Source organism: Canis lupus, chromosome X, assembly GCF_003254725.2.
Source record: "Canis lupus dingo isolate Sandy chromosome X, ASM325472v2, whole genome shotgun sequence".
In the NCBI taxonomy this organism is placed as follows: domain Eukaryota; kingdom Metazoa; phylum Chordata; class Mammalia; order Carnivora; family Canidae; genus Canis; species Canis lupus.
The window spans coordinates 92,493,683-92,520,178 of NC_064281.1; the positions used below are offsets into that span (position 1 = coordinate 92,493,683).

Consider the following 26,496-nt stretch of genomic DNA (forward strand, 5'->3'; position numbering starts at 1 on the left):
GGATCGAGTCCCACGTCAGGCTTCCTGCATGGAGCCTGCTTCTCCCTCTGCCTCTCTCTGTCTCTCATGAATAAATAAATACAATCTTTTTTTAAAAAAATAAGTAATCTCTAAGCCCAACATGGGGCTCAAACTCATGACCCCAAGATGAATACTTGCATACTCTACTGACTGAGTCAGGTGCACCCCTACACTCTTGTACTGAGAAAAAGAATTATTTCTGGTCCCCTCCTTGCCCCCCTGGCTCTTTGTTTCTAGTACTTGTAGTTAAAATAGTTGTCTGGAATTTTGATTGTCAAGTACTTGTAAGTTAAATCTCCCAAGGTTCTGATCATGTTTGTTTGAATCAAGATCCAGGTTACATAAATCTAATTTTAATCAAAAAAAGTTTTTTCCCGAAAATAGTTCATGCTTTCCTCCCACTTAATTTGACCATCAACCTTACCATTTTGAAAGTTAGCTGGCATGTGTCGTTTATTGTGGAAAACTGTAGAAAGCAAGACTACATCCAGAACTATTAGATTACATTAAAATGCTAAATCTACTGTACTACTTAAAGGTTGTACTTACAACTTTTCAGCCCCAACCAACATCTATAGGGGTGCTTGGCTGGCTCAGTCAGTAGAGCATGCAACTCTTGATCTTGGGGTTGTAAGTTTGAACCCTACAGTGGGTTATACCCACTTAAAAAATAATAAAATATCGGGATCCCTGGGTGGCGCAGCGGTTTGGCACCTGCCTTTGGCCCACGGCGCGATCCTGGAGACCCGGGATCGAATCCCACGTCGGGCTCCCGGTGCATGGAGCCTGCTTCTCCCTCTGCCTGTGTCTCTGCCTTTCTCTCTCTCCCTGTGACTATCATAAATAAATTAAAAATTTAAAAAAAAATAATAAAATATCTTAAAAAACTAACATCTACAAAGACAACCTATCTCAGGTCAATGAAGTTGTTGGTAGCTAGTTTCTTTTTCCTTTTTTTAAGATTTTTTTTAAGATTTTATTTTTAAGTAATCTCTGCACCCGACCTGGGGCTCAAACTTAAAACCCCAAGATCAAGAGTTGCCTGCTCCACCGACTAAACCAGCCAGGCGCCTCATTGGTAGCCAGTTTCTAAAGATTTTTTTTAATAAATCAAAGTTATTTCCTTATATTATAATAATTAATTCTTGTCTATGCCTCTGGGATATTTGAAATGTACATTAAGAGAAATTCTCTTTGGGGGATGCCTGGATGGCTCAGTTAGTTTAAAGTGTCTCTGGGTAACAATAACATCCTCCTTTTTTTGTTTGTTTTTAAAAGATTTTATTTATTTATTCATGAGAGACACAGAGACAGGCAGAGGGAGAAGCAGGCTCCCTGCAGGGGTCCTGATGTGGGACTCGATCCCAAGACCCCGGGATCATGCCCTGAGCCAAAGGCAGATGCTCAACCACTGAGCCATCCAGGTGCCCCTCACAACTGATCACTTTTAACACAGAACTCCATTAAAGGAGCCTCACATTGCTAAAGAGTCCTTAAAACCAAAGGTTGAACTGAGAAGTATGCTTTTTAAAAAGTGGGCCTGTACTCGCTTCAGTAGCATGTATACTAAAATTGGAACAATACAGATATGATTAGCATGGCTCCTGCAGGTGGATGACATGCAAATTCGTGAAGCATTCCTTATTTTAAAAAAAAATGGGCCTGGCCTCTTCACCAACCCTTCATTTTTTTTCCTACACTTGGCAGTTTCACACCAAGAAGACAGCATGAACAAAGCAAAGGTATGACTGTTTCTTCAGAAGTTATTATTCTAGAATACTGCTCTGGAGACCATCTCCTTACTCATGCTTTGTTGTTGTTTTTTTAAGATTTTATTTATTTATTCATGAGAGACAGAGAGAGAGAGAGAAAGAGAGAGAGAAGAGACACAGGCAGAGGGAGAAGCAGGCTCCACGCAGGGACCCCGATGCGAGACTCGATCCCAGGACTCCAGGATCACACCCTGGGCTGAAGGTGGCGCTGAGCCACCCAGGGATCCCCCTCTTGCTTTGAACAGTAGTAAACCAATAGGTCCCTTTTCAGTGTTTAACAACAGGAATCAGGGTCCTCTCAAGGATGTGGAAGGTGACAAAATACTTTTGAAGGTATGATAGTCAGCTTCTCAGCTGGGGAAAAATTGATAACATGCTTCTTTCCTAGGCTGGTGGGGGTGGGAGAAAGAAAAGGGAGAAGAGCCTCTTTCTGGCCTTGATGGAATCTCTTATTTTTCTTTTTATTATTATTATTTTTTAAAGGTTTTATTTATTTATTCATGAGAAACATACACAGAAAGAGAGGCAGAGACATAGGCAGAGAAAGAAGCAGGCTCTATGCAGGGAGCACAATGTGGGACTCGATCCTGGGACTCCAGGATCACGCCTTGGGACGAAGGCAGACACTCAACCGCTGAGCCACCCAGGTGTCCCTGCCAGAATGGCTTCTATTCCTCAATCTCCTCCACAAAAAGGATAGGTAGTTAACAGAATTTGAAACATACTGGATGAATGTTTGGTGGCCACCCTCCCATAAATCCCTGGGTAGCCTCTTAGGTTTTCCCTAGATTCCAGTGTTCAACTTGAACATGTCAGCATGAGGGGAGCTCCTTTCCCGAAACAACACTATTCTTTCACTAGGACTCATCACACCTCATCTTGCACCTATTTGTGGTCCTGAAGGGGCAAGGTGGGGATGAAAATGGGGTGAGGGATGGAAGAGAAAATATATGGGTCAGTGCAAGCTTATCATGGGTACTTGGGGAGCTTCTGTGACATGCAGGGCCTATATAGTGATTCAGGGATGTCGCCACATAAAAGGAAGCCTCCTTGTCATTCTGTTTCGATGGCATTTCCTTAACAATTTACGTACATACCCTATTTGCCCCCATTTGGTACACAAAGACAAATGCATGGTGAATTCACTTCTTTATTGACAACGCAACAAACTATTAGAGGAGATATGGGTGGAAGGGGCAGCATAGTTGGCCCAAGTGTCAGTGACACCAAAAGAACCCATCTCCAAACTGGTTTCTGAACAAGGATGGCATTCTAGGGCCCATCCAACATGAGGATGAAAAGGTGGTTCAGGTTGGTAGGTGGTGTGTTTCTGAGCTTTGATGCCCTCTCATCTCTCTTATACTTGGCTCTCCTGTTCTTAAACCAAACCTACAAGCAGAGAGAAAATTAGCAAAATTTAGCATATCGAACACTCAAAGTCATAACAGAAAAAAACCCTACATGCAACCGTATATGCCTTCGAGATTTTTCGTGCAGCACCAAGAGAAGCTGTTTACTCAGGAAAGCTAACACCACATCCCCTCCCTTTAGCTCGTCCTCAGTGAGCACCAGCTACGTGCCAGGTTCTGGAATACGCTTATTGCTTTGTCTCTCTTCTCCTAATTTTAATATTCAAATTTTTTTCAGGTATTGCATGCAGGTCTAGCTTATGAGTTGCACTGGGTCCTTGCTGTTGATCCAATGCCTGGTAACAGGACAAAGAAAGGTCTGTATCCTGACAGCTGATCATTAGCTCTCCAGTTAGCTTCTGCCCCTCCTCACTGGAGAGAATGTCACCTTGTTTTGGGGACAATCTGGGCATTGCAAATAGAGGGCCCTATTTAAAGACATATTGAGGGGAATGGCTCCCTACTTGAAAAGCCTATCATCAGGATGAAGTAAATAATTAACAGGAGGAAATGCATTGGGTTTTTAGACAGATTTCCTTTAAGGGCCCTATTTAAAGACATATTGAGGGGAATGGCTCCCTACTTGAAAAGCCTATCATCAGGATGAAGTAAATAATTAACAGGAGGAAATGCATTGGGTTTTTAGACAGATTTCCTTTAAGGATGTCTAAAAGATCATTTGTCCTATGAAACCTCTTGAGAGTTAAAAAGTAGTCTGGCAAGGAAGGCCTAGTCAAGGGGTCCCGTGGAGTTTGTGCTTGTCTAGCTGGGACATGAGAGCTGCTGAAGCCATGAACATTCCCTTGATTTTAGCCTGCAGTGTTAAGGAAAGTGGAGACCAACTTGACCCAAATTAACTAAAATGCTCACTGAGCGCACTGAAGCTCACTGAGCTTTGGCCACCCAGAAGTTTAAGGGAAAGAGACACACCATTGTCGCTGTTGTCAATTTGGCATGCTCCAACCTGCCCCACCCTACAAACCTTCCTGGGCTCAGGACCAGGTCAGCTCACTCTGCTCTGGCTACAGTTCCAGGATCCTGGAGGAGCCGCTGTTGTCCAGCAGGGCAGGTTATCCTAGGCGTTGCTACTCAACCAGGAGGTCCCAATCCCATCCCTTATTCTTCCGGCAAGAAGGTGGAACAGGCATTTTAGGAAGATAGTCAACAATAGTGAGGGTAAGGGGTCATAAAATGGCTCCTTTCTACATATCTGCCAACTACTTTTGCAAACAAACACAGAAACAAAACTGTCACACTTTACCATCTTCTTTTTTAAAAAAAGATTTTACTTATTTATTCATGAGAGACACAGAGAGAGAGAGAGAGAGAGAAGCACAGACCCAGGCAGAAGGAGAAGCAGGCTCCATTCCATGCAGGGAGCCTGACATAGGACTCGATCCCGGGTCTCCAGGACCACACCCAGGACTGAAGGTGGCGCTAAGCCACTGAGCCACCCGAGCTGCCTTACCATCTTGGTATCCTAGTTGATGTGGTTAACATTATATTTAAATCGTTTCAGAAGTTTCCAAACTGCACATTTTAAGTGACACAAAGGGCTTTCTCTCTCTGAGGCCTCACATTTGCTCTCCTACTTTAAGATTGGTGGTATTGGGACACCTGGGTGGCTCAGTAGTTGGGTGCCTCCCTTCAGCCCGGGGCGCAATCCTGGAGTCCCGGGATCAGGTCCTACATCGGGCTCCCTGCATGGAGCCTGCTTCTCCCTCTGCCTATGTCTCTGCCTCTCTCTCTCTGTCTCTCTGTCTCTCTGTCTCTTATGAATAAATAAATAAAATCTTAAAAAAAATATTAGTGGTATTTCTGCAGCATGAATACAGAACTTTGACAAGGGCAGTGTAATAGAGCTCATGGGCGGGGGGGGGGGGGAATCCAAGTGTATCAGTGGTCAGATCTCCATAGACATCAGGTAAGTAAAGCCCATAGCTAGCTGTCGTATGGGCCGTACCCTCAATATTGGTTTCACACAACAGTTCTATTTGCAAAACAAAGGAGGAAAATCATGTATTAAGTATCTTGGGGAAAATTCACGCTGTATGGTTTGGAAATATATGAGAACACTTAGTTTTCTCCCTGATTTATTTCTTGTGGCTTATGTTCCTTTCAGAATGCCGTGGAGAGAGCACTATATAAACCCAGAAAGGAGAAAAAGCTAGTCACCAAACCTTGCATTTTTCTTTTCCTCTGCACATGCCTTATCAGCCTGAACAAGTGCTCCCAACCTCTTTCCAGTTTTTCCAATCTGAGCTAAGCCTGGGGCCCCAGTCTCTGGGGTTGGGATGCCATTACTCAACGGTCAGCTTTGTTGGGCTGCTTTTCAGATATTCCCACCACCAGAGCAGCAACTCCCCTTCTTAAAATATATTTTTATTTTTTTTTAGTAATCGCTAAGCCCAGTGTGGGGCTCAAACCCACGACCCTGAAATCAAGAGTTGCACGCTCCTCCAACTGAGCCAGCCAGGCACCCCTGTAGCAACTCACATGCACTCTGTAGCAAAGCCAATACATCCATCCTGATTTCCTTTCCTTTCTTTTTTGGGCAAATATCACTTTGAAATAACTTAAATGGGTTTTGGGGGGTCACCTTTTTATCCCATGACCCACAAATTAGTCAACAATGCCCGAGGGAATAAAAGTATTTAAAATTAGCACTGTGAATCTACTCCAAAATAAGGGACACCTAAACCTTAAACAAATCCCACAAAACTCAATTCTTTAAAATAGTATCACCAAAATGAAAAAAAAAATCCTTAAATGTTAGAAATCCTCAAGAGAATATTCACTTATACATTTAGCAGATTTGTAACACTGAATTTGTGTAGCATCTATAAGGCCTATTTTAGCTATATGTAATTCTTCTCTAACCTTTTTTGCCCTTCTTAGGTCAATTAATAATCATTCGATATTGGATTTTTTTTTTGCTTGTTTCATTCTTTTTTTTTATTTTAATTTTTTTGTTTTATTCTTTAGACAAATTTCCAAAGCTTGCAAACTCTCTCCCCATTCTCACCATAACAGGACTGTTCTAGCAGTGTTTTCAGGTTGATACATCAAAGTATTCCAGAAAATTAAACCGTAGAGCTGCCATTCCACACTGCTTTATCAAACACTTAAACATAATAGCAGGACGACCAGGTACTCCAGGTACTCGGACTTTGAAGCTGTCTCACCTCATCAGTTTCAGCACCAATAAACAGACTTTAGTTACTTATATAGTGTGTTCTGAGGATACATTTCTCCCTCACCCCACTGTTTGGAATCCACCCACTTAGCTAAGAAGTTATGTTTGGCTTTAATATAGTACAACGGAATCCTCTCGTAACTTGCTCCTCTGTGCATTAATTTGAAAATTTCTACAGCCAGCCTCAGCCCCAATATGACTCCACACAATATGACTCTAAAGAAGATGTTAGAAGGAGCTAAACTTTACTGAAAACACACATATACATATATATATGTACTATATAGGTATATGGATATACCTATCTATATGCTTGCTATATAGATACACACATATATATACTTAATTTTGTATACAGAATAGGAGAAGCAACTCATTTCTTATTTTCCTTTAAGAAATCATATTCTGGGGCACCTGGGTGGCTCAGTGGTTGAGCATCTGCCTGTGGCTCAGGTCATGATCCCAGGGTCCTGGGATCAAGTCCCACATCAGGCTCCCTATGGGGAGCCTGCTTCTCCCTCTGCCTATGTTTCTGCCTCTCTCTGTGTGTCTCATGAATAAATAAATAAAATCTTTAAAAAAAGAGAGAAAAAAAGAAATCATGTTCCCTCTGGTAATGGGAAATATCCATAAGCTAGAGTTCATATATCCCATTTTCTACCCACAAAGACCCCCTACAGTCAACTTATTTGCCAATGTTAAAAAAGACAACTGAAACACACCAACTTGAGAATGTCTAGGACAAAAGTGCCCAAGTCCTAAAGCCAGTTTTAGAATTGGCTGCCCTGCCATCTAGGTTTACTGACCTGCACTCTGATTTCAGTCACATCCATGCGTCTTGCAAGTTCCTGTCTGAGGAGAAAAAAAACACAAATGTTCAGTATTTGGAGTTGTGGATAAAAGGAAATGTATCCATATACATTTTATGCTTGTTTAAAAATATGTACCCTCCCCCCTCAACCCCCCCCACCAAGGGTGCCTGGGTGGCTCAGTCGGTTAAGCGTCTGCCTACGGCTCAGGTCATGATCCCAGGATCCTGGAATCAAGTCCCTCGGCAGGCTCCCTGCTCAGCGGGGAGTCTGCTTCTCTCTCTGCCCCTCCCCCCACTCATGTGTGCTCATGCTCTCTCTCACTCTGTGTCTAATAAATAAATAAAATCTTACAAAAAAAGACCCCCTTCAAGTAAACTTTTCTGTCATTCTCAGCTCCAGCCTTGCTTTATAGATAGTTTCCCCTCAAAATTTAAGGTGTCATCAACAACTCGGTACTCAAGATAAACAATTTTAAAGCACTATTTAAAAAATAATAATTAATGCAAAAAATCTATGATGAACAAATTATCACAATTTTACTTATTTATTATTATTATTATTTATTTTTTTAAGTAAGCTCTATGACCAACATGGTGCCCCTCCCTCTAAATTTTATTTATTTATTTATTTATTTATTTATTTATTTATTTATTTATTTTTAAAGTAGGCTCTATGCCCTATGTGGGGCTTGAAGGCTTGAACTCAAAACCCCAAGATCAGTAATCACATGCTCTTTGGACCGAGCCAGCCAGGTACCTCCCCCCTCGAGATTTTAAATGAAAGGATCTAACATCCTCGAGATTTTAAATGAAAGGATCTAAGGTTGCAAGAGTACCTTATTCTCCTTACCCTTATTTCAATAAAATTTTATTTACAAAAAGCCACCAACACAGACAATAACTGAAAAAATGTATAAATTAAACTACATCAAAATCAAAAACTTTTGTAGATCAAAGTACAAAATCAATAGAGTGAAAAGGCAACCCATGCAATGGGAAAAAATATTTGCAAATCATATATCTGATAAGGAATTAATATCCAGTGTATATTAAGGACTACAACTCAATAAATAAACATCATCCAGATTAAAAAATAGGCAAAGGACTCGGATAGATGTTTCTCCAAAGATTATATACAAATGGGTGTGAAAGACGCTCAACATCAGTAATGAACGTGCATATCAAAACCACACTAATACCACCTCATACTATTAGAATGAGTACTATCAAAAAAACAGAAAATAACAAGTGTTGGTGAGGATGTAGAGAAATTAAAGCCCTTGTGCACTGTTGGTAGGAATATAAAATAGTATAGCTGCTAAGGAAAACAGTAGAATAGTTGCTCAAAATTAAACACAGAATTGCCATATGATCCAACAATTCCATTTCTGAGTATATACTGAAAAGAATTAAAAACAGGGTCTTGGGAAGATATTTTCACACGTATGGTCATAGAAGTATAATCATAATAGCCAAAAGGAGCAACCCAAGTGCTCAATAATGAAAAATGGGTAAATAAAATATGGTATACACATGCAATGGAATATTATTCAGTCTTAACAAGGAAGGAAATTGTAGCATATGCTTCCACACAGAAGAACATTAAAGACTGTATGCTTGGGGAATAGGAGGATGGCCAAAATAGGTGAAGGGGAGAAGATACAGACTTCCAGCTATGAAATAAATAAATCACAGGAACTAAAGACACAGCTCAGAGAATGTAGTCAATGATATTGCAATAGGATCATATGATGACAGATGGTAGCTATACCTGTAGTGCACATAGCACAACATATAGAGAAGTTGATTTACTATGTGGTATATTTGTTGTTTTTTTAAAAAAGATTTTTTTTATTTATTCATGAGAGACACAGAGAGAGAGAGAGAGAGAGAGAGAGAGAGGCAGAGACACAGGCAGAGGGAGAAGCAGGCTCCATGCAGGGAGCCCGATGTGGGACTCGATCCCGGTCTCCAGGATCACACCTTGTGCTGAAGGCGGTGCTAAACCTCTGAGCCACTGGGGCTGCCCCTATGTGGTATATTTGAAACTAATGTAATATTGTTTGGCAACTATACTCAAATAAATAAAAAAATTAGTATTTTATTTATTTGAGAGAGGAGGGGGTGGGGAGAGGGACAAGCAAACTCCATGCTGAGTGCAGAGCCTGATGTGGGGCTTGTTGGAAGCTCAAGTGATTGAGCTACCCAGGGCCCCTAATTTTTTTTTTTTAAAGATGATACACGGGTGCCTGGGTGGCTCAGTTGGTTGAGTATCTGCCTTCGGCTCAGGTTATGATGACAGGGTCCTGAGATAGAGCCCCACGTCGGGCTCCCTGATCAGCAGGGGAGTCTGCTTCTCTTTCTTCCTCTTCCTCTGCCCCTGCTGGTGTTTGCTCTCTCTCACTTACTCTCTCAAATAAATAAAATATTATAAAAACAAAAAAATTCCAGCTATAAAATAAATAAGTCATGGAAATGAAAATACAACATAGGGAATATAGTCAATAATACTGGAATAACGTTCTATGGTGATAGATGGTGACTACACTTATCAGGGTGAGCACTGAGTAACGTATAAAATTGTCGAATCATTATGTTGTACACTTGAAACTAATACAACAGTGTATGTTAATTATACTTCAATAAAAAACCAAAAGGCTTATAAAAAATTAAAAGACTGTAGGCCATGTAAAATAAACCAGTGACAAAAAGGCAAATACTGCCTAATTCAACTAATATGAGGTGCTTAGTGTAGTCAAAATCATAGCCAGAAAGTAGAATGGTGGCTACCCAGGACTGAGGGGTGAGGTGGGAATGGGTGTCACTATGTAATGGTAATAGTTTCAGGTTTGCAATATAAAAAGATTTCTGGAAATAGATGGTGGTCATAGTTGCATGATAAGAAGTACTTTATACTACCCAACTGTACACTTTAAAATGGTAAAGACATTACATTTTATGTTAAATGTATTTTACCAAAATAGATAAATCAGGAAAAAATTAATAAATTAGTCTTAATAAAGAATAAAATGGGTCAGACTTGAATATGCATATTAAAAGATGCTCAACAGGGCAGCCCGAGTGGCTCAGTGGTTTAGTGCCTGCTTTCAGCCCTGGGTGTGATCCTGGAGACCTGGGATCAAGTCCCACATTAGGCTCCCTGCATGGAGCCTGCTTCTCCCTCTGCCTGTGTCTCTGCCTCTCTCTCTCTCTCTCACTTTGTCTCTCATGAATAAATAAACAAATAAATAAATAAAATCTTTCAAAAAAGAAAAATGCAAATCAAAACCATAATGAGATACCACTTTTCACATCCTTTGAGATGGCTAACAAAAAACGGGCACCTCACTGGCTCAGTCAGTGGGGCATGAAACTTTTTTTTTTTTTTTCCGGGAGAGAGCACCAGCAGGGGGAAGGGGAAAGGGAGAGGGAGAGAGAAAATCTTTTTCTTTTTTAAAAGATTTTATTTATTTATTCATGAGAGACACAGGAAGAGAGGCAGAGACACAGGCAGAGGGAGAAGAAGCAGGCTCCATGCAAGGAGCCCGATGCAGGGAATCCTGGATCACGCACTGAGCCAAAGGCAGTCGCCCAACCACTGAGCCACCCAGGCGTCCCAAGAGAGAAAATCTTAAGTAGGTTCCACACTCAGCATCCCAGCCACTCAGGCACCCCAAGCGTGCAACTCTTGATCTCCGGGTTGTGAGTTCAAGCCCCACCTTGGATCTAGAGAAAACTTAAGAATAAAACATTAAAACAGCCAGAAAATATCAAGTGTTGGGGTGCCTGCATGGCTCAGTCAGTTTAGCATTCCAACTGTTGATTTTGGCTCAGGTCATGATCTCAGGGTCAGGAGCTGGAGGCACGCATCAGGCTCCTGGAGACTGTGAAGCCTGCTTAAGATTCTCTCTCCCTCCCTCTGCCTCTCCCACTGTGCACCCACACTCTCTCTCACAAACACAAAAAAAGAAAAAAGAAAAAGCAAATAACAAGTGTTAACAAGAACTTGAAGAAATTAAAATAAATCCTTGTGGACTGCTAGTTAGAATGCAAAATGGTGCAGCCACTATGGAACACAGTAGAACAGCTACACAAAAAATTAAAAACAGGATTACCATATGATCCAGTAACTCCACTTCTGGGTATATACCCAAAATAATTGAAAACAGTGACTCTAACTGCAATTAGCACACCCAAGTTCATAGCAGTATTATTCACAATAACCAAACTGAAGTGCCCAATAATAAATGAATAAACAAAATATGGTATTTACAAACAATGGAAAATTACTCAGCCCTAAAAAGGAAGGAAATTCTGAGACATGCTACGTCATGGATGAACCCTGGGGACATCATACTAAGTGAAATATACCAGGCATAAAAAGAAAAGCACTGTGTAATTCTTAAATTACTTAAATGAGGCACTTACAATAGTCAAATTTATTAAAACACATAGTAAAAAAGGCGACTGCCAGGGGCAGGGGGAAATGGGGGAATAGTGAGTTGTTCACTGTGTAATCCTTTCAGTTTTGCAAGGTGAAAGGAGTTCTGGAGATTAGTTGTACAAAAATATAAATGTAATTAATACTACTGAACTGTACACTTAAAAATGGTTAAGATCACAAATTTAATCTTTATATTTTACCACAATTTATTGTTTTTAAAACTTTTTTTTTAATAATCTCTAAGCCAGGGATCCCTGGGTGGCGCAGTGGTTTGGCGCCTGCCTTTGGCCCAGGGCACGATCCTGGAGACCCGGGATCGAATCCCATGTCGGGCTCCTGGTGCATGGAGCCTGCTTCTCCCTCTGCCTGTGTCTCTATCTCTGTCTCTCTCTCTCTCTGTGACTATCATAAATAAATAAAAATAAAAAATATATATAATCTCTAAGCCAAAGGTAGGGCTCAAACTCACAACTCCAAGACCAAGAGCTGCACGTTCCTCTGGCTGAGCCAGGCAGGCACCCCTATTTTACTTGTTTTTTTTTTTAAGTCTTTTTATTTTTTTAAAGATTTTATTTTGGGCAGCGGGGTGGCTCAGCGGTTTAATGTGGCCTCCACACAGCGGTTTGGCGCCTGCCTTTGGCCCAGGGCGCGATCCTAGAGACCCGGGATAGAATCCCACATCGGGCTCCCGGTGCATGGAGCCTGCTTCTCCCTCTGCCTGTGTCTCTGCCTCTCTCTCTCTCTCTCTCTCTGTGACTATCATAAAAAAAAAAAAATTTAATGTGGCCTCCAGGGCCTGATCCTGGAGGCCTGGGATCGGGTCCCGCGTCGGGCTCCCTGCACAGAGGCTGCTTCTCCCTCTCTCTCTCTACTCTCTGTGTCTCTCGTGAATAAATATTTGGGTTTTCTTTTTAAGATTTTATTTATTTATTCACGAGAGACACAGGCAGAGGGAGAAGCAGGCTCCAGGGAGCCCAACATCGGACTTGATCCGGAGCTGCAGGATCACGCTCTGAGCCAAAGGCAGATGCCCAACTGCTGAGCTACTCAGGTGTCCGTCATTTATTTATTTATTTATTTATTTATTTATTTATTTATTTATTTATTTATTTATTTGATAGAGCACCGGAGAGGGGCAGGCAGAGGGAGAGGGAGAAGCAGGCTCCCTGCTGAGCAGAATGCCCTGCAAGCCAGCTCAGTGCTCTATCCCAGCCCCCACCCCCGCAAGGCAGCCGCTTAACCATCTGAGCCACCCAGATGCCCCTAAAGTCTTTAAGTTTATTTATTTAAGTAATCTCTATACCCAAATGGGGCTCAAACTCATGACCCCATAGATCAAGAGCTGCACCCTCCTCTGACTGAGCCAGTCAGGCACCATAGTTTACCACAAAATTTCTTTTTTTAGAAAAAAAGACACAGAGAGAGAGGCAGAGACATGGGCAGAGGGAGAAGCAGGTTCCCGTGGGACTTGGTCCCCGAACCGGGATCACGCCCCAGCGTAAGGCAGACAGACGCTCAACCATGGAGCCACCCAGGTGTCGCTATGACACATTTTTAAAGTTTTTTACGTTTGTTTATTTTTTTAAAGATTTTATTTATTTATTCATGAGAGACTCAGACTGAGAGAGAGGCAGAGACACAGGCAGAGGGAGAAGCAGGCTCCATGCAGGGAGCTCAATGCAGGACGCGATCTCAGGACCCCGGGATCACTCCCTGGGCCGAAGGCGGCGCTAAACCGCTGAGCCACCCCGGCTGTCCCTTTACGTTTATTTATTTAAAGAATCTCTACAGACAAGTGAGGCTCAAACTCACGACCCCCGCCCCACACCGCAGATCAAGAGCTACACGCTCCTCTAGCCGAGCCAACCAGGCGCCCCTATTTTACCACAAGTTTTTTTTTTTTTTAAAGCTCATTTAAGTAATCCCTGCTCCAACTCATGACCACCGCCAACGATCAAGAGTCCGGGCTCTCTCAACTGAGCCAGCCCCGGTGCCTCTACCACAATTTAAAAAACAAAAACAAAAAGACTACCCACCACAGTGTCCAGACTTGTTTCACGTAATTACTGTATAAAAATATTTCTCTTGATGCACAGAAGGCATTCTCCTTCCCTCAACCCTTGGCCCTTTTGGTTTCGACAGGAAAGAAGGAGGCTGAGGGGTGGGGGGAGAACCAAAGACACCTAGAAATGAGCCCACGGTCCCGGGAGAACTGGGCACCTCCTGGAACAAGCCTCTTACCTTGTGAGCACATCTGGATATTGAGTGTGCTGGAAGGCACTTTCCAGCTCCTGAACCTGCACCTGTGTGAACTTATTGCGCTGGGCTCGCCGTCTCCTTCGGGGCTGGGGAGCCCTAGCAGCCACCGCCTGGGGTAGCTCTTCAGGTGCCAGCTGCCCCAGCTCCTGGACGCCACCGCCGACCTCGTGGATCCCTTCACCTTCATGGTTCACGATGCCCTCGCGGTTGAAGTCACCTTCGCAGTTGATGTCGCCTTCGAGGTTGAAGTGGCCTTCGTGGTTGAAGTCGCCTTCGAGGTTGAAGTGGCCTTGGCGGTTGAAGTCGCCTTCGAGGTTGATGTCGCCTTCGAGGTTGAAGTGGCCTTCGCGGTTGAAGTCGCCTTCGAGGTTGATGTCGCCTTCGCGGTTGATGTCGCTTTCGAGGTTGAAGTCGCCTTCGGGGTTGATGTCGCCTTCGAGGTTGAAGTCGCCTTCGGGATTGATGTCGCCTTCGAGGTTGATGTCGCCCTCGCGGTTGATGTCGCCTTCGAGGCTGAAGTTGCCTTCGCGGTTGATGTCGCCTTCGAGGTTGAAGTTGTCTTCGAGGTTGAAGTCGTCTTCGAGGTTGAAGTCGTCTTCGAGGTTGAAGTTGTCTTCGAGGTTGAAGTTGTCTTCGAGGTTGAAGTTGTCTTCGAAGTTGATGTCTAGGTTCATATCGCCGTGGAAGAAGTTGATGGCACCTTCCAGGTTGATGTCCCCTTCGAGGTTGCTGCCATCGCCGTGGTACATGAATTTGTCCACAAGGCCTGGATTTCCTTCATCGATGTGGCTGCCTTCAGCTTCTGGTGCTGAACCCTGCACAGATTCACATCTTACTTGCACTTGATTCATTCCCAGCCAGTAGTTGCTGGGGTCATAGTAGTCACCCGGGTCATAGTAACTGCCTCTGGGCAGAGGATCCATGGCTGTGGCGCTGTGGAAGACCAGCGCTTCCACAAACCCTCTGTGGTTGAGAACAGAGGTGCAGTCTGAGGCGGAAGTTCCTCCTCTTTGGCGCCAGGGGGTTTGCGGCAAGTTCTACCCCCACGCACACCCCCTTAGACGATTGCTACTGGCTGTCCTTTTCCCGCCAATTGCAGTGGGTGGGGCTTGCTTACGCATGCAAGTGGCTGGGGTGTGGCCAAAAAATAGAGGCATGATGGGAAAGGTGGGGGCTGGTGGGGGGCTTGGCTGTGTGGAGAAGGGGAGGATCTGATTTACAGTTCAGTTTGCCACGCCCCACTTGACCAGAGTGCATATTCTGTGGAAGAGGCTATACTGGATTCAAACTGATCTGGGGGGGCGATCCCTGGGTGGCGCAGCGGTTTGGCGCCTGCCTTTGGCCCAGGGCGCGATCCTGGAGACCCAGGATCGAATCCCACATCGGGCTCCCGGTGCATGGAGCCTGCTTCTCCCTCTGCCTATGTCTCTGCCTCTCTCTCTCTCTCTGACTATCATAAATAAATAAAAATTTATAAAAAAAAACTGATCTGGGGGCAATGGCTGGGGTAGGGGTTTGCGGGAAGAGATGAGGGCTATAGACTTCACACTATCTACCGAGCTCTTTTGGAAAAGTTTGGAGAAAGGCTCACGGTTCAGCCCTTTATGTTTGGCAGGCGGTGCACACCACAGTCTAGTAATAAAGTTAAAATCGTTAACTGAGTTTCTGCAAGGATACAGAAAGCACACCCCACTATGTTCCCAAGGGTACCCAGGGTGGGATCCTGGAGCTGGGTTTGCAGAGCTTTCTGGGTAAGATACACTCCACAAAATCCGAGGTGCCCCTTGAAAAAGTTCAAGTACTCCAGATTTTAAGTGATGAAACCACACCAGAGTGTAAGTGTAAACCCCCCAGTGCTTAGTGCACCCAAAAACTGTTGCATTTTACTAGCGCTGCACACCACAGATTATGTATCTTCTGTAGCGTTCCATTCCAGCATCTGTGGTCCCCGATACAACCTCAGCTGGTTCCTGTGCTGGGCTCGGGCAATGAACCCAGGTGAATTTCGACCTTTCCCCCTACAGCTCCCTCTACCCCTCCCTCCTCTCCACTTCCATTCCGAAAATTATCAACCTGATCTTTTGAACAGGAAAAAATAAAATTCTACTTATTGTCAAATAAAAGAGATGCAGGACGGTGCAGGGAAGGAAAAATTTTGCCCGCTAGCTTTCAAAGTCTTCTAGCTAGTCTAAGAATTAAATTGAGGGCAGCCCTCGTGGCTCACCGGTTTAGAGCTGCCTTCAGCCCAGGGCGTGATTCCGAAGCCCTGGAATCGAGTCCCGTATCAGGCTCCCTGCATGGAGCCTGCTTCTCCCTCTGCCTGTGTCTCTGCCTCTCTATCTCTCTCTCAGAGTCTCTCATGAATAAGTAAATAAAATCTTTAAAATAAAAGATTTTTAAAAAGAAAAAAAGATTTTATTTGGGGCACCCGGGTGGCTCAGTGGTTGAGTGTCTCCCTTTGGCTCAGGACCTAGGATAGAGTCCTGCATCTGGCTCCTTGAAGGGAGCCTGCTTCTCCCTCTGCCTATGTCTCTGCCTCTCATGAATAAATAAATAAAATCTTTTAAAAATTAAAATAAAAAGATTTTATTTACTTGAGAGAGTCAGCACAAGCAAAGGGAAGGACAACATGGGGCTCATCCTCGGACCCCAAAATTATGATCTGAGACGAAAGCAGGCGCCAAACTGCTGAGCCACCCAGGCTGCCCTTAAAAAAATGAATCATAAAAAGTTATTTTTTAAAGATTTCATTTATTCAGAGAGAGAGAGAGGCAGAGACACAGGCAGAGAGAGAAGCAGGCTCCATGCAGGGAGCCCGATGTGGGATTCGATCCCGGGTCTCCAGGATCACACCCGGGGCTGCAGGCGCTGCTAAACTACTGCGCCACCGGGGCCGCCCCTAAAAATTATTTATTTATTTATTTATTTATTTATTTATTTAAAATTCTTTAAAAAAAAATCAAGCAGGGAAATGCTAGCCTGATGCTACCTAGGTTTTTGTAAACCGTGTTTGACTAAAATCATGGTGAGAAGAGTAAGGAGTGGCCAGTTGTGTAAGTGAAGGATCAGATTCCGTCTCTCTTTAAAATTTTGATAATTTGGACCCCTGGGTGGCTCAGTGCTTGAGCATCCACCTTTGGTTCAGGTCATGATCCCGGGGTCCTGGGATCAGTCCACATCAGGCTCCTTGGGGGGAGCCTGCTTCTCCCTCATACTAAGTCTCTGCCTCTCTCTCTCTCTCTCTCTCTGTCTCTCTCTGTGTCTCATGAATAAACAAAATCTTTAAAAATAATAAATAAAAATTTTTTGATAATTTGTTAATAATAATTAATTTTTATTTTTAAAAATTGTGCAAAAGGTATCATTTACCGGGAATCCTGAGGTTTTGGGATGCATGGGTGGCTCAGCGGTTAAGGGTCTGCCTTTGGCTCAGGGCGTGATCCTGGAGACCCGAGATCGAGTCCCACATTGGGCTCCCTGCAGGGAGCCTGCTTCTCCCTCTGCCTGTGTCTCTGCCTCTCATTAATAAATGAATAAAATATTTAAAAAAAAACTTAGTGTGGAGAAAAAAAAACATCCCTAAAGCAAGGCCTCAATCTGAATATTACAAAACAATGTACCAGGAGAGAGTGTGGTGGAATAGGTAAATCTCTCTGTCTGTCTGTATTTTTTTTAAGGGTTTTCCTTCTTTTTTTTTTAAGATTTTATTTATTTATTCATGAGAGACAGAGACAGAGAGAGAGAGGCAGAGACACAGGCAGAGGGAGAAAAGCAGACTCCATGCAGGGAGCCCGGTGTGGGACTCGATCCCGGGACCCCAGGATCAGGCCCTGGGCAGAAGGCTGCGCTAAGCCACCAGGGCTGCCCTGTACGTATTTATTTAAAAGTAAACTCAACCCCACAACACGGAGCTCAAGCTCACGAACCCTGAGATCGAGAGTCACATGCTCTACCGACAGACAGCCAGGTGCCCCTGGAATAGGTAATCATTTATTTATTTATTTTAAAGATTTATTTATTTATTTGAGAGAGAGTGAGAGAGCCAGAGAGCCAGAGAGCAGAGGGAGGGGCAAATGAAAAGAATCTCAAGCGGACTCCACCCTGAGCCGGATGCAGGGCTTGATGTCACAACCCTGAGATCATGACCTGAGCTGAAATCAGGAGTCAGAGGCTCAACTGACTGAGCCACCCAGGCACCCCACTGGGAGTAGGTATTTAAAAGCATGCATGAACTGAAGATGATGAATTTCATTTCCTCTAGCTCCAAATACTGAATATTTGTGGGTTGCTCACCTCAGAAAGGAGCTTGCAAGATGCATGCAAGTGACTGAAGACAGCACCCAGGCTAATCTATCTGAAAAAAAAAAAAAAAAAACTATTTGGTGAGAAATAATTAGCCATGTTTGGAAAATAACTTTTTTCTTTTCTTTTTTCTTTTTCTTTTTCTTTTTTTTTTTTAGGATTTTATTTTTAGGAGCACCTGGGTGGCTCAGTGGTTGAGCATCTGCCTTTAGCTCAGGTCGTGGTCCTGGGGACCTGGGATCAATTCCCACATCTGGCTCCCCGCAGGGAGCCTGCTTCTCCCTCTGCCTATGTCTCTGCCTCTCTCTCATTTATTTATTTATGCACGAGAGACACAGAAAGCGAGGCAGAGGGAGAAGCAGACTCCATGCAGGGAGCCCGATGCGGGACTCGATCCCAGGACTCCGGGATCATGGCCTGAGCATGAAGGCAGACACCTCACCGCTGAGCCACCCAGGCGTCCCAATAAATAAAAATCTTCAAAAGAATTCACTACTATTATTGCATAAAATATCCTATCACCACAGTATAACCTATGGCATACGTGGCATAACGGAAAGAGGCATGATTAGAAATTACACATTCTCGTTCTTTTAGAGACACTGGAATATCTCCAGATGAAAACTATGTGATGTCTTGATTTGCATCAAAATAATCCAGGGGCATATGCAAGTGTGTTGAATTGGTGAGGGTATTGATGAAACAAGGCTGGTTCTGAATAATTGTTGAAACTGAGAGATGAATGCATATTGTTGGGATTCTCTCTGCTTTTGCGTATGCCTGACATTTCACGTAATGAAAAACATGCTTTGGGGCTTTTTTTTTTTTTTAAGTTTTATTTATTTAAGTGTTCTCTGCAGCCAACGTGGGGCTTGAACTCACAACCCTGATATCAAAGAGTCCCATGCTTTTCTGACTGAGCCAGCCAGGCACCCCTAAGAAAACATGTTCTGTTTTGTTTTTAAATTTTTCAAAGATTTATTTATTCATTTGAGAGAGAGAGCGAGAGAAAGAGAACATGAGTGGAAGGAGGGGCAGAGGAGAGGGAGAGAGAGAATCCCAAGCAGACTGTGCGCTGAGCTCCGAGCCCAATCTCACGATCCTGAGATCATGACCGGAGCCAAAACCAAGAGTCGGATGCTCGACAGTTCAACTGAGCCACCCAGGCGCCTCTAAACAACATGTTCTTTAATGGCTGGAGTTACCAACTCAAATGCCGATGAAGGCAGGTAACATAACAGCAAGGAGAGTGGAGACGGGCAAACTGAGGAAGAACACATCTCTTTCAAAGGGGACGGCCTGTACTCAGTCCCAGCTCACTGTGCTGCAGGGGAATGTTGGGCCAAGATGGCCAGATTTTCCGGGTTTTTTTTCAAGATTGGCCCCAACTCCAAACGTCTATATGAAACCTTCCATTTCTTTAACTGTTATAACTAACTGAAATAGGTCTTATTGAAAAGTGTGCCAGCTATCTAAAAGAGGTCTGTGGACTAGAGTCAGGCTGCAGCTGCCAGGTTGCAACCTTTGCAGGATAAGCTAACATTAAACAATTTTCATTGTCTGGAGCAGAAGAACATCATCGAAGAAAGTCAGAAAGAAAGAAACCAACCAACCAACCAACCAACCAACACCTGGGGTGCCCGGGTGGCTCAGTCGGTTAAGTATCTGACTCTTGGTTTTGGCTCAGGTCAGGATCTCGGGGTCATGAGATGGAGCCCCAAATCAGGCTCCTTAATCAGCAGAGTCTGCTTGAAATTCTCTCTCTCCATCTCCCTCTGCCGCTCCCTCCGCTTGTGCTCTTGCTCTCTTTAAAGTAAATAAATAGGGCACCTCGGGTGGCTCAGCGGTTTAGTGCCTAGCGCCTGCCTTCAGCCCAGGGCCTGATCCTGGGGACCCCGGGAATGAGTCCCACGTCGGACTCCCTGCACAGAGCCTGCTTCTCCCTCTGCCTGTGTCTCTGTCTCTGCCTCTCTCTCTCTCTCTCTCCGTGCCTCTCATGAATAAATAAAATCTTTAAAAGATGCATATTGTTGGGATTCTCTCTGCTTTTGCGTATGCCTGACATTTCACGTAATGAAAAACATGCTTTGGGGCTTTTTTTTTTTTAAGTTTTATTTATTTAAGTGTTCTCTGCAGCCAACGTGGGGCTTGAACTCACAACCCTGATATCAAAGAGTCCCATGCTTTTCTGACTGAGCCAGCCAGGCACCCCTAAGAAAACATGTTCTGTTTTGTTTTTAAATTTTTCAAAGATTTATTTATTCATTTGAGAGAGAGAGCGAGAGAAAGAGAACATGAGTAGAAGGAGGGGCAGAGGAGAGGGAGAGAGAGAATCCCAAGCAGAATCCCAATCTCTCTCTCCGTGCCTCTCATAAGTAAATAAAATCTTTAAGAGATTAAAAAAAATAAATACAGTAAATAAATAAAAATCTTAAAAAGAAAAAAAAAAGAACCTACAAAAGCTAACCATCCTAGGATGCCATTATTCTACCCTCCTACTTCTGTTTATAAGCCCTGCTCTCGTACATGCTTTGTTCTCTCCCTTCTGTGTCCCCCTCTGTGAGTTTCTTTATTTTCTTTAAAGATTTTATTTATTTATTTTTCATGAGAGACAGAGAGAGAGAGAGAGAGAGAGAGAGAGAGGCAGAGACACAGGCAGAGGGAGAAGCAGGCTCCCCCCAAGGAGCCCGATGCGAGACTCAATCCCAGACCCGGGGGATCACGCCCTGAGCCGGAGGCAGATAGATGCTCAACCGCTGAGCCACCCAGGCGTCCCTCTGAGTTTCTTTAGTTCTCACGCCACTTGCCTCGTTCTTTTTTTTATAAATTTTATTATTTATTTTTCACTCACCTGGTTTTGATCTCAAATTTCTGAGCACTGAGGACGAAGACATCTGAGTGACCAGGACAGGAGGCCCTCTGGTGATGAATCAGACCCCACAGGACCTGATCATACTTGCTGGAACATTTTGTAGCTGTTCTTCATGATAAGTGGGCATCTCGGGGAGAGTCTTAAGAAAATATTATGCTTCGGAGACAAGGTAACAGATTGGGAAGTTCAGAGTGCTCTGGAGAAGAAAAAGGGGATTTTAGGGAACTAATTGTCTCTTGTTGGTCAGGAAACAATTTCCTGAAGCTCAGCAGTTTTTTCAGTCTCCTAGGTTTCTTTTTCTTCTACTAAATGCAGTAAAATTTAACTGTAATACTTTTTTATTTCTCAAAGCACATACAGTATGATTCCAGCCTTATTAGATTCTCTCTATACATACGTGCATCCATTCACCCCTCTTCTTTATCCTTGTGTGTGTAGGAATATCCTTGAGGATATCAAGCAAGACTGAGTATCACCAATACCAAGAGTATTTTTTCTTCCTGAGCTGTGAGTAGATTTGATCTTTCTGCTTTGGACCTCTATGAATTCCCTGAAATTTCATAATGCCAATTACCATTTATGACTAAAGGTATTATATAAAAGAATGAAAGAACAGAAATTCAAAAGATTTTAAATGTATCAATATTTTATTTTTAAGAAGATTTCTTATTTATTTGAGAGAGAGGGAGAGACAGAGAGAGCGCGCATGTGCACACAGAGGGAGAGGGAGGTGACATCCCGCCAAGCACAGAGCCCAACGTGGGGCTCAATCTCAGGACTCTGACATCATAACCTGAGCCAAAGGCAGACGGTTAACCCACTGAGCCACCCAGGTGCCCCTAAATGCATCAATATTTTAATCAAAAAAGATTGTATTTATATATTCATGAGAGACACACACACACACACACAGAGGCCGAGACACAAGCAGAGAGAGAGAAGCAGGCTCCACGCAGGAAGCCCGACGTGGGACTCGATCCCGGGTCTCCAGGATCACGCCCTGGGGCCAGGATGGCGCTAAACCGCTGAGCCACCTGGGCTGCCCTCAATATTTTAATCTTGTTGATTTTCAAGATCCAGAAGTAAACTTCCATTCGCAGATAAGGTGCAGAACTTTCCCTTATATGTGAATTTCAAATAAGCAACAAATAATCTTTTCGTAGAAGTATATCCCAAAAATTGCATAGAACATTCTTTTTTTTTTTTAAAAAAAGATTTTATTCATGAGAGATGCACAGAGAGAGAGAGGAGGAGGAGGAGAGGCAGAGACACAGGCAGAAGGCAGGCCCCATGCAAGGAGGCCGACATGGGACTCGATCCCAGGACTCTAGGATCACGCCCTGGGCCCAAGGCAGGCGCCTAACTGCTGAGCCACCCAGGGATCCTCTGCATGGGACATTCTTATTGAAAAATATATTGTTGTTTATCTGTAATTAAGATGTTCTTAAGTATCTAAAAGAAAAAAAAAAGGACCACCTGGGAGGCTCAACTGGTTGATTGCCTGCCTTTGGCTTGGGTCAAATAATCTCAGGGGCCTGGGATGGAGCCCCACATTGGGCTCCCTGCTCAGTGGGGAGCCTGCTTCTCCCTCTCCCTCTGCCCCTCCGCCCCCAGCTTGTGCACTCCGTCTCTCAAGTAAATAAATAAAATCTTTTAGAAGCTGCAATTCAGGGCGCCTGAGTGCCTCAGGCAGTTAAGCATCTGCCTTCCACTCAGGTCCTGATCCTGAGGCCCTGGGATGGATCGCCACACTGGGCTCCCTGATCAGCAGGGAGCCTGCTTCTCCCTCTCCCTCTCTCTGCCACTCCCATGCTTGTGCTCTCTCTGTCTCTCTCTCTCATAGTCTCTGTCAAATAAATAAATACAATATTTTTAAAAATGTAATTCAGCCTCCTGTATTTTTCTACTAAATAATGCAACTGTAATATAAACATAGTGCCATTTCCATAGAAAATATTTTCAATACTTGGTAATTTTTCCCCATTCCATTCAGATTTTTCTTTTTTCTTTTTTTTAAGATTTTATTTATTTATTCATTCATTCATTCATGAGAGACACACACAGAGAGAGGCAGAGACACAGGCAGAGGGAGAAGCAGGCACCCCGCAGGGAACCCGATGCGAACTCGATCCCCAGAACTGGGGATCATGTCCCGAGCCACAGGCAGATGCTCAACCACTGAGCCACCCAGGCGCCCCGAGAGAGAGTTTTCTTTGAATTCAGGAGAGATTAAGAAACTTGCGGGCAGCCCCGGTGGCTCAGCGGTTTAGCGCCGCCTGCAGCCCGGGGCGTGATCCCGGACACCTGGGATGGAGTCCCATGTGGGGCTCCCTGCACGGAGCCTGCTCCTCCTCTGCCTGTGTCTCTGCCTCTGTGTGTGTGTCGCTCATTAAATAATAATAATAATAATAATAATAATAATAATAATAATAAACAACCTTTGGAAAAAACTTGGACTTCAACTTGAGCCATTCGCATATTACATGCGTATATACATATATATATACACACACAAACGCATCTATACACGACGGAGCACGCACCCTATATTATGGAACACGTGATACACGCACGCGCACACCTTAATGCAAAAGCTGATGAATTGACTGTCCTGTCCAACTGGCTCTCTGTGAAGTGTCCTGTGGCCCATCGCCCTTCCCTTCCGTCATTTCGGGCAGCTGGCTGAGAAAAGACGCGGTGTCCTGTTCAGCGTAGACTCCAAGAGGCTCCTGAGCATCCGGAAGGATGCGGGGATCTCGTTGGCTCCGTGGCGCATTTGCGCGGATGCACACAGCGGCTCCCGTCGGGGCAGGAGCCCGCGCTAAGGGCCCGTGGACTTTGCGGCGCTGGTCCCAAGTCTCTGCGGGGGGCAGATCCATCTGGGTGGCATCGAAGCCCGGAAGCCAGGGCACCGCTCGCGGGCAACAGCGGCTCCAGTGGCCGCTTTTTCACCGCCCCGAGCCCGAGGCTTCGGACTCCGGACTCGGGACTCCGAGCGGCAGCGTCGCATTTGCTCCAAGAGCGCGGAGCGCAGCCGGCCCGCCCGCTCCCCGCGGGCCCGCTGCTGTCCCCCGCTCAGCTGAGCCGTCGGGGGGGCGGCCTCGCCCCAGCTCCCCACACCGGTCCTGCCGATCCGTCCGCGGCCTCGCTCTCCAGGGCCCGCCCTGCGCACCGCGGGGCACGCCCTCGCTCGGCCCCCGCCGCGGAGCCCGCGCGCGCCTGCGAGTTGGTGGGCGACGGCGGGGCCTGGCCTCCCGGTCGAGGAGGAGAGGGCAGGCAATCGTTGGCCCCCAAGAGCCCGCCTGCCTTCAGAGTACCCTTCACCATTCATCCCGCTCTGGACTGAATCCTATTTGGGCGTTTTCTGCCTGCCTTGCACTCGGTTTCCTCCTCGTCTTCAATCCATCTAGGACAAGCCCTTATAAATCCCTAGATCCTTAGATCCTCACTCTTACTCAAAGTCCCTTCGTAAGGGACCTGCCACCTCCCGAATTGGAGCAGACGCGGCCAAGGAGCTCCCACCTACTAGAATTTACTCATTTTAATTTTAATTTCCTTTCTGTCTTTCTTTCTTTCTTTCTTTCTTTATTCTTTCTTTCTTTCTTCTTTCTTTCTTTCTTTCTTTCTTTCTTTCTTTCTTTCTTCTTTCTTTTTCTTTTCTTTCTTTCTCTTTCTTTCTTTTCTCTCTCTTTCTTTTTCCTTTCTTTTCTTTCTTTCTTTTTTTCTTTCTTTCTTTCCTTTCTTCTTTTTTCCAGCCAGATCAGACGAATCAACCCTGGTGATCAGTGGGGTGACAGATGCTGCAGCCAGATCCCCTCCACATTAGGAATTTACTTGTTCTATGTTATCTTTCCAGAGTGTGTGTGTGTGTGTATATATATATAGATATACACATATATATATAATTATATATATAATTATTTTTTGCCACTAGATTAAAGCTCATGGAAGTAGGAGTCCTATTTTTTTAAAGTTCTTTTATTTTAATTCCAGTATAGTTAACATACAATGTTCTATTAGTTTCAAATGTAGGATATAGTGATTTCAACAATTCTATACATGATTCAGTTGCCCATCATGACACGTGTACTCTAGGAGCTCTGTTTTATCATCACAGAACTCAAAGTGCCTGGCACTAAGGAGGCACTCGACCACTGCTTATGGGATGATGAACAAACATCTCTGGCCTTGAGATAATAACACCATTTATGAATGCGAATTCTTTGTTGTGAGTTGGGGAGGGTGGAGAGTTAAAGCAGCAGAGTTAGAACAAAAGACCTTCCTAAGCGCTCTATAAACTTAGCTATATTCCTCTAAGGATGGTTAGCTGTTTTTCCTATTATTATTGCTGTAGGTATTCTTTTATGTTTAAAACGATTTTATTCATGAGAGACACACCACACACAACACACACACAGAGGCAGAGACAGAGGCAGAGGGAAAAGCAGACTGGGGAGGGGTGGTGGTGGTGGTGGTGGAGGCCAAGGCGGACTGGATCCCAAGAAGCTCAACCACTGAGCCACTCAGGCGCCCTCGATGTTCTTTTAAATGTCTTCCCTCACCTGGTGTTATTAATCAGCTTCTCCCCTCTCCTCTATTTGTTTCTATTTTAAGTTTTTTCCGGGGATCCCTGGGTGGCTCAGCGGTTTAGCACCTGCCTTCAGCCCAGGGTGTGATCCTGGAGTTCCGGGATTGAGTCCCACGTCGGGCTCCCTGCATGGAGCCTGCTTCTCCCTCTGCATGTGTCTCTGCCTCTCTCTCTCTCTGTGTCTGTCATGAATAAATAAATAAAATCTTTAAAAAAAGAAGAAAAATTTTTTTCAGCTTTATTGAGGTATAAAAGACAATTAAAATTTCAAATATTTAAAAGTTACAACTTGATATTTTGATGTATGTATACATCGTGAAAAGATTGCCAAAATCAAGGGAATTAACATACCTATCACCTCCCTGGTTGCCTTTTATTTCTGGTAAACACTTAAGATCCACTCTCTTAGTGAATCAAGTATCAAGACATGTTTTTAACGAAATCACCATGCTGTACATTTCAATCTCCAGAACGTAATAATGTTGCATAATTGAAATTTGATACCCTTGGTCCAACATCTCCACGTTTTCCCTAAACCCTAACTCCGTAAAACCACCCATTCTGCACTCTGCTTCTAGGAGTTGAATTCTTTATTTATTTTTCTTTAAAGATTTTATTTCCTTATTCATGAATGACAGAGAGAGAGAGAGAGAGAGAGAGAGGCAGAGACACAGGCAGAGTGAAAAGCAGGCTCCATGCAGGGAGCCCGACGTGGGACTCGATCCTGGGACCCCAGGATCGCTCCCGGAGCTGAAGGCAGGCGCCCACCACTGAGCCACCCAGGGGTCCCCAGGAGTTGGATTTTTTTAGATTTCCTATATA

At 44.3% G+C, this 26,496-nt stretch overlaps 1 protein-coding gene and 1 non-coding gene across 10 annotated transcripts in view; one reads left to right on the plus strand and one right to left on the minus strand.

Annotated features, from left to right (window-relative positions):
• The first annotated feature begins 1,563 nt into the window (after nucleotides 1-1,563).
• Nucleotides 1,564-1,670, plus strand: LOC112649581 (U6 spliceosomal RNA). Its single transcript, XR_003129642.1, has one exon. It is a non-coding gene; the product is annotated as a U6 spliceosomal RNA (small nuclear RNA).
• Nucleotides 1,671-2,925: 1,255 nt separating this feature from the next.
• LOC125752085 (homeobox protein Wariai-like) overlaps nucleotides 2,926-26,496 on the minus strand; it is a 41,059-nt gene continuing 17,488 nt past the window's right edge. For 4 of the 9 annotated variants that reach the window (XM_049107909.1, XM_049107904.1, XM_049107903.1 and 1 more), the window contains exons 3-7: nucleotides 21,066-21,282; nucleotides 18,206-18,266; nucleotides 13,895-14,727; nucleotides 7,205-7,250; nucleotides 2,926-3,182 (exon numbers count right to left, since the gene is read on the minus strand). In XM_049107909.1, coding sequence (XP_048963866.1) covers nucleotides 3,066-3,182; nucleotides 7,205-7,250; nucleotides 13,895-14,661 — 930 coding nt within the window. In that variant the 5' untranslated portion in view covers nucleotides 14,662-14,727; nucleotides 18,206-18,266; nucleotides 21,066-21,282 and the 3' untranslated portion in view covers nucleotides 2,926-3,065. Of the gene's footprint in view, nucleotides 3,183-4,184; nucleotides 4,324-7,204; nucleotides 7,251-13,894; nucleotides 15,275-18,205; nucleotides 18,267-21,065; nucleotides 21,283-23,667; nucleotides 23,999-26,496 lie in introns of those variants that run through there. The other 5 variants (XM_049107907.1, XM_049107906.1, XR_003129485.3 and 2 more) reach the window with 5 other exon arrangements.